The sequence below is a fragment of the Orycteropus afer genome, unplaced genomic scaffold (assembly GCF_000298275.1).
Source record: "Orycteropus afer afer isolate SDZICR_OR568_19922 unplaced genomic scaffold, OryAfe1.0 scaffold00461, whole genome shotgun sequence".
NCBI classification, from domain to species: Eukaryota; Metazoa; Chordata; class Mammalia; order Tubulidentata; family Orycteropodidae; genus Orycteropus; species Orycteropus afer.
In genome coordinates, this window is record NW_006922048.1 from 70,569 (window position 1) to 78,685 (window position 8,117).

An 8,117-nucleotide genomic window follows, 5' to 3' on the forward strand; every position below is an offset into this window, starting at 1 on the left:
TGGCTGAGGGGAGGCTGTCTTGATTAAAAAAACAAAAAGAAAGAAAGAAACCTGTATCCTTAGTACTTCTGATCCTGAATTGTAATCTGTTACTCCCCTAATAAGCCCCATAAATGTGAGTAGTGTCTGCGAGTTCCATGTGGCCATTGCAACAAATTATCAAGCCTAGCTGAAAACCAGAAAGTTCTGTGGGAAGGCAGCTTAGTGTCAGAATTGGTAGAAAGGTCAGAGGGTTGCAGGTGTGTCTGACCAGCGCCTTGTAAGGATTAGCCTTGGGCTGTTGATCTTGACCCTTCTGCCTCCTTGTGAAGCTAGAGGAGGTCAGATCCCACTTCCATGCCACTTTTACAAAAACAAAAATGAAGCAGGAACAAATTAAATATCTATGGATAAGAGATGGTTCAAATAAGTTATCCTGTATCCTTATACTGAAATGCTATGCAAACACTAATTTTTAAAAAGATATTGTTAAAAAAAATTGAATTTAAGGGGGAAAATATTCATGACATGTTATTTAATGGGAAAAACACAGTTAAAAAACAAAACAGATAGTATGATTCTTTTTTCTGGTAAATATGCATATATAAAGGAGCCCTGATAGTGCAATCGTTAAGTGCCCAGCTGCTAACCAAACGGTTGGTGGTTCCAACACAACCAGCAGCTCTGTGGAAGAAAGCCCTGACAATTTGCTTCCACAAAGATGACACACAGGGTCTCTATAAGTTGGAATTGGCATGGTGGCACTTAACTACAACTATGGTCATGCTGTCAGAAAGGACCATTCCCTGGAGAAGGATGTCATGCTTGGTAAAGTGGAGGGTCAATGAAAGAGGGGAAGGCCTTCGACGACATAGACTGACACAGTAGCTACAAGGATGGGCTCAGCTCTAGCAAGGACTGTGAGGCTGGCATGGGGTCACTATAAGTCAGAGATGGCTCAGCGGTGCCTAACAACAACAATATGCACATATAAACATGCACAGGAGAGAAATTGGGAAATGCTTTAACAATTGCAACATACAGGATAGTCACTGTTCCTAGCAACTGTGCTAAATACTTCATATGCCTCATAAAGGGGGCAATATTAATATACTCATTCTGTAAATGAGGAAGGGAGTCGTTGGATGGTGTAAATGGTTAAGCACTTGGCTCCTGATAGAAATGTGGGCAGTTAGAATCCACCTGGAGGAGCCTCGGAAGAAAGGCCTGGTGATCTGTTTCTAAAATCAGGCATTGGAAACCCTGTGGAGCCCAGTTCTGCTCCAACACACATGGGGTCTCTGTGAGTCACAGGCGACTGATGCCACCTGGGGTTTTTGTATTATAGATGGGTCCTGGTGCTGCAATGGTAGAGGTGCTTGCTCAGCTGCTAAGCTGAGAGGTTAGCAGTTTGAACCCACGCTATGGCTGGTTCTAAGGGAAGAAGACCTAGCAATCTGCTCCTGTAAAGATCACAGCCTGGAAAGCCCTACCGGTCAGCTTTAGTCTGTTACCATGAGTTCAAATAGACTCAACAGCACCTAACAACAAACAAGAACAGATGAGGAAGCTGCCACTCAGAGAGGTTATGTAACTTGAGTAAGGTCACACAGCTAGTAAGTGGCAGAGCTGGGTTTTAGTCTCAGTCTGACTCCAGCTCTAGACACTGTGTTATTCTGAACAGAACTCACTGTCCCCACCCCTCTGCCTTGGGTACAGGACCAGACATAGAAAAGGCACCCAAAAAACATTTGTGGGAAGAAAGAAAAAGCTAGAAAAGAGGAGGGAAGGAAGGAAGGGCCACACCTATTGTCTTTGAGTGTCGAGATTTCAGCACTGACGCCGGAAAGCTTCTGCCTCAGGATCCACAACGTCCAGGTGAGGAGGATGGTGTTGATCTACAAAGACAAGCAGAGGGTGGCCCAAAAGTTATAATCCAGGGCAGTGATTCAGGCATAGACCATCCTAGCAGACAGTTCATTCTCTTCTAGACTCTGCATCTCAGGGAGTACCTGGGTGGTGCAAATGGTGACCACACTTAGCCACTAACCAAAAGACTGGAGGGTCAAGTACACCCAGAGGTGCCTTGGAAGAAAGACCTGGTGATCTACTTGTGAAAAGTCAGTCCTTGAAAATCCTATGAAGCGCAGTTATATGCTGACACACATGGGGTTGCCTTGAGTCAGAGTCGACTCAATGACAAGTTGTGGTGTAGTGAATTACTTTATACGGCCCTTCTAGCCATGGTCCTGTGGTAGGGATTATTGAGTGGGGCTATGCAAACAAGTCCACAAGAGCTGAAATATGACCTTGATTATATCCCTCCTGAATTTAGAGACCATCTTAACTGCTAACTGGAAGGCTGGAGGTTCAAATCCACCAGCCACTCCTTGGAAGGAAGATGGGGCAATCTACTTCCATAGTGATACTGCCTTGGAAACCCAAGGAGGGGTCGCTATGAGTTGAGTCCAACTCGAGGGCACATAACAACAACAACAAAGGATAGATTTGATGCATTGAACAGCAATGACTGAAAACCAGAGGAATTGTGGGATGACATCAAGAATATCATCCATGAAAAAAGCAAAAGGTCATTGAAAAGACAGGAAAGGAGGAAAACACCACAATGGATGTCAGAACAGACTCTGAAACTTGCCCTTGAATGGAAAATAGCTAAAGCAAATGGAAGAAATGACAAGATAAAAGAGCTGAACAGAAGATTTCAAAGAATAGCTTGAGAAAACAAAGTCAATTATTATAATGAAATCTCCAAAAACATGGAGTTAGAAAACCAAAAGGGAAGAACATGCTTGGCATTTCTCAAGATGAAAGAACTGAAGAAAAAATTCAAGCCTCAAGTTACAATACTGAAATATTCTTTGGGCAAAATATTGAATGATACAGGAAACATCAAAAGATAATGGAAGGAATACACAGAATCACTGTACCAAAAAGAATTGGTCAATGTTCATCCACTTCAGGAGGTGGCATATGACCAAGAACCAATGGCACTGAAAGAAGAAGTCAAAGCTACACTGAAGGACTTGGCGAAAAACAAGGCTGCAGGAATTGATGGAATATCCATTGAGATGTTTTAACAAACAGTGGGATGCCCCACTGGAGACACTCACTCAGCTATGCCAAGAGATTTGGAAGACAGCTACCTGGCCAACTGACTGGAAGAGATCCATATCTGTAGCCATTGCAAAGAAAAGTGATCCCACAGAATGTGGAAATTATCGAATAATATCATTAGTATCACATGCAAGTAAAATCTTACTGAAGACAATTCAAAAATGGTTGCAGCAGTATATTGACAGAGAACTTCCAGAAATGCAACCTGGATTCAGAAGAGGATGTGGAACAAGGGATATCATTGCTGATGTCAGATGGATCTTGGCTGAAAGCAGCAGGAAGATGTTTACTTGTGTTTTATTGACTATGCAAAAGCATTTGATTGTGTGGATCATAACAAATTATGGATAACATTGAGAAAAATGGGAATTCCCAAAAACGTAATCATGCTCATAAGGAACCTGTACATAGACCAGGAGGCAGTCATTGGAGCAGAACAAGGGGATACAACATGGTTCAAAATCAGGAAGGGAGTGTGTCAGGGTTGTATCCTTTCACTGTACTTATTCAATCTGTGTGCTGAACAAATAATCCAAGAAGCTGGACTATACAAAGAAGAATGTGGCATCAGGATTGGAGGAAGATTCGTTAACAACCTGTGATATACAGATGACACACCTTGCTTGCTGAAAGTGAAGATAACTTGAACCACTTACTGATGAAGATTAAAGACTTCAGTCTGCAGTATGGATTACACTCAACATAGAGAAAATAAAAACCCTCACAACTGGACCAATAAGGAGCATCCCAATAAATGAAGAAAATATTGTAGTTGTTAAGGACTTCATATTACTTGGTCCCACAATCAACAGCAATGGAAGCAGCAGTCAAGACATCAGACAACATACTGCACTGGGCAAATCTGTTGGAAAAGACCTCATTCAAGTGATGAAGAGCAAAGATGTCTCCTTTGAAGGTTAAGGTACTCCTAACCAAAGCCATGATATTTTCAATTGCCTCATATGCATGTGAGAGCTGGACAATGAAAAAGGAAGACTGAAGAAGAGTTGATGCTTTTGAGTTGTGGTGTTGGTGGAGAATACCGAAAGTACCACAGACTGCTAACAAATCTGTCCTGGAAGTGTAATTGGAATGCTCCTTGGAAGTGAGAATGGCCAGACTTCGTTTCACCTACTTTGGTCATGTTGTCAGAGTGAACCATTCCCAAGAGAAGGAATGGAAGGTCCTCAATGAGATGGATTGACACAGTGGTTGCCATGATTGTTGTTGTTGTGTGCCATCGAGTCAGACCCGACTCATAGTGACCCCTCCTTGGGTTTCCGAGGCAGTATCACTATGGAAGTAGATTGCCCCATCTTCCTTAAGGGGAGTGGCTGGTGGGTTTGAACCGCCAGCCTTCTGGTTAGCAGTCAAGTGCCTTAGGCACTATGCCACCAGGTATAACAAGGATTGCAAGGATGGCACAGGATTGGGCAATGTTTTGTTCTGCTGTACATGGGGTCACTCTGAGTCAGAGACAACTTGCCGCCATCTAACAACAACAACAGTGCAAATAGCATTATGCAACTGGACCAATAAGCAACATCATAATAAATGTTGAAGTCATCAAGTATTTCATTTTACTTGGATTCACAATCAATGCCTATGGAAGGAGCAGTCAATAAATGAAACAACATATTGCATTGGGCAAATCTGCTGCAAAAGATGGTTATAAAAACAAAATAGATAGTATTGGTAAAAATGCACATATAAAGGAGCTCTGGTGGGATGACGGTGCAGGCCTGGACAGTGTTGCGTTCTGTTGTCTGCAGGGTTGCTGTGAGTCAGAACCAACTTGATGGCACCCAACACCAATGACATATAAGTAGGTGGTATGGCATCAAGGACATGATACATGAGGAAAGAAAAGTCATTCAAAAGACAGGAAAGAAATAAAACACCTAACTGGATGTCAGAAGAGACTCTGAAACTTGCTCTTGAACAGAGAGTTGTTGTTGTTGTTGTTATGTGCCGTCGAGTTGGCCCCGACTCATAGCGACCCCTCCTTGGGTTTCCGAGGCAGTATCACTACGGAAGTAGGATTGCCCAACCTTCCTTCCGAGGAGTGGCTGGTGGGTTTGAACTGCCAGCCGTCTGGTTAGCAGGCAAGTGACTTAGCCACTATGCTACCAGAGCTCCTTGAACAGAGAGTAGTGAAAGCAAATGGAAGAAATGATAAAGTAAAAGATCTGAACAGAGAGGGCAGCTCAAGAAGACAAAGTATTATAATGAAATGTGCAGCAACCTGGAGTTAGAAAATCAACAGGGAAGAACACACTTGGCATTTCTCAAGCTGAAACAACTGAAGAAAAAATTCAAGCTTCGAGTTGCAATATTTAAGGACGCTATGGGAAAAATATTGAATGACGCAGTAAGCCTCAGAAGAAGATGGAAAGAATACACAGAGTCACTGTACCAAAAAGAATTAGCTGATGCTCAGCCATATCAGGAAGTAGCATGTGATCAAGAACTAATCAAATTGAAGGAAGAAATCCAAGTTGCACTGAATCCATTGGCGAAAAACAAGGCTTCAGAAGTTGGCAAAATAACAATTGAGATGTTTCAACAAGCAGATGCAATGCTGGAAGTGCTCATTCATCTGTACCAAGAAATTTGGAAGACAGCTACTTGCCAATTGACTGCAATAGGTCCATATTTGTGCCCATTCCAAAGAAAAGTGATCCAGCAGAATGAAGAAATTATCAAACAATATCATTAATATCACAGGCAAAGTTTTGCTGAAGGTGATTTAAAAATGGTTACTAAAGTATATTGACAGGCAACTGCCAGAAATTGAAGGCAAATTCAGAATAGGATGTGAAACAAGGGATATCATTACTAATGTCAGATGGATCTTGGCTGAAAGCAGAAACATAACCATGAAGATGTTTGCCTGTGTTATACTGATGAGGAGAAGGCTCTCAAATGCACGGCTCATAACAAATTATGGATAACGTTACAAAGAATGGGAATTCCAGAACACTTTATTGGGTTCATGTGGAACTTGAAGATAGGCCAAGAGGCTGTTGTTCAAACAGAACAAGGGGATACTTCATGATCTACAATCAGGAAGGGTACATGTAAGGGTTGTATCCTTATTCAATCTGTATGCTGGGGAAATAATCCAAGAAACTGGGCTATATGAAGAAGAATGCAGTATCAGGATTAGAGGAAGACTCATTAACAACCTGTGATATGCAGATGACACAACTTTGCTTGCTGAAAGTGAAGATGACTTGAAGCACTTAGTGATGAAGATCAAAGACTACAGTCTTCAGAATGGATTACACCTCAACATCAAGAAAAAAAAAAAAAAAACTAGACCAATAAGCATCATCATGATAAACTGAGAAATGATTGAAGTTGTCAAGGATTTCATTTTTCTTGGATCCAACATCAACACCCATAGAAGCAGCAGTCAAGAAATCAAACAATATTGCATTGGGCAAATCTGCTGCAAAAGGCATAATGTTAAAAAGCAAAGATGTCACTTGAAGACTATGGTATGCAAGACTCAAGCCATGGCATTTTCAATCACATATGAAAGCTGGACAATCAATAAGGAACATATTGAATATACCTTAAATTGCCAGAAGAACAAACAAACCTATCTTGGAAGATGCAGAGCTATAATAATTTCCAGAAGGGAGGATGGTGAGACTTCATCTTATATACCTTGAACATGTTATCAGGAGGGATCAGTCCCTGAAGGAGGACATCACACTGGGTATTGAAGAGGGTCAGTGAAAAAGAGGAAGATTGTCAACAAGATGGATTGACACAGTGACTGCAACAAAGGGCCCAAAGACAGCAATGATTATAAGCATGGTGCAGGCCTGGGCAATTTCTTGATGGCACCTAACAACAGCATGCAAATAAAGTGCTGGTGGCCAACCAAGGGGACTGGAGAGCTTGTTAATATCACACATATGATGCATGGAACCCTTGAAGGGGTGGGATCATGCAAATAAGGTGTATGGAATCCAACGAATGGACTTGTTAGTTTTGCAATTGTGCTGGGCTTTAACATAGGCAATCCCAGAGGTGGAGAGAGGACCTCACTACCATCAAGAAAAGCCAAGAGTGGAGCACCTCTTCTGAGCCCACGGTGCCTGTGCTGAGAACCTCCTAGATCCAGGAGACACAAAGAGAGCTCTAACTCTAGAGATAGAGTTAGAGATAATGAGAAGACAGTGAGAAGCAGTAGCAAACACAGCACAGTCCAGCAGCAGAGAAATGACAGTAACAGAACCAGGAGACCTGTGCAAGGTGGTGTGGTGGGCCTCTGTAGCAAGGTGGTCATTGTGGGTGATTGTGGGTGTGCTGCCTCACAGGGTGACAGACCTGAATGCCTTCAGACAGAAAGCATGCTGGCAGAGTGGGGTGTCTGCTGACACTTGTTGGCAAAGCTAAAGAGCTTTGTAACAGTTGCCTGAGCAAGGCAGAGGCCAGGCTGAAAACAAGGGCCCAGGCCAAGAGCCCATGGCCTGGTGGCAGCAGCTAAAAGGAAGCTGTCAAAAACCAAATGGAATGCATAAAGACTGATATCCTAGGCATTAGTGAGCTGAAATGGACTGTTTGGGGCCATTTTGAATCAGACAACCATCTGATCTACTATGTCGGGAATGATAAATTGAAGAGGAATGACGCATCATTCATCACAAAGAACATTTCAAGATCTGTCCTGAAGTACAATGCTATCAGTGATAAGATAATATCCATATGCCTACAAAGAAGACCAGTTAATACTACTATTATCAAATGTATGCACCAACCACCCAAGCCAAACTCGGGGAAATTGAAGATTTTTACCAACTTCTGCAGTCTGAAATTGACCAAACATGCAATCGAGATGTGTTGATTATTATTGGTGATTGGAACACAAAGTTGGAAACAAAGAAGAATTATCAGTAGGTGGAAAATATGGCCTTGGTGATAGAAATGACACTGGAGATCACAAGATAGAATTTTGCAAAACTAACAACTTATGCATTGCAAATACC

General features: G+C 42.2%; 1 protein-coding gene across 1 annotated transcript in view; it reads right to left on the reverse strand.

Annotated features, from left to right (window-relative positions):
* The window catches only part of ADGRE1 (adhesion G protein-coupled receptor E1), a 51,062-nt gene that overhangs the window by 3,570 nt on the left and 39,375 nt on the right, over window positions 1-8,117 (reverse strand). Inside the window, exon 16 of the mRNA XM_042782764.1 lies at window positions 1,786-1,877. Coding sequence (XP_042638698.1) covers window positions 1,786-1,877 — 92 coding nt within the window. The remainder of the gene's footprint in view (window positions 1-1,785; window positions 1,878-8,117) is intronic.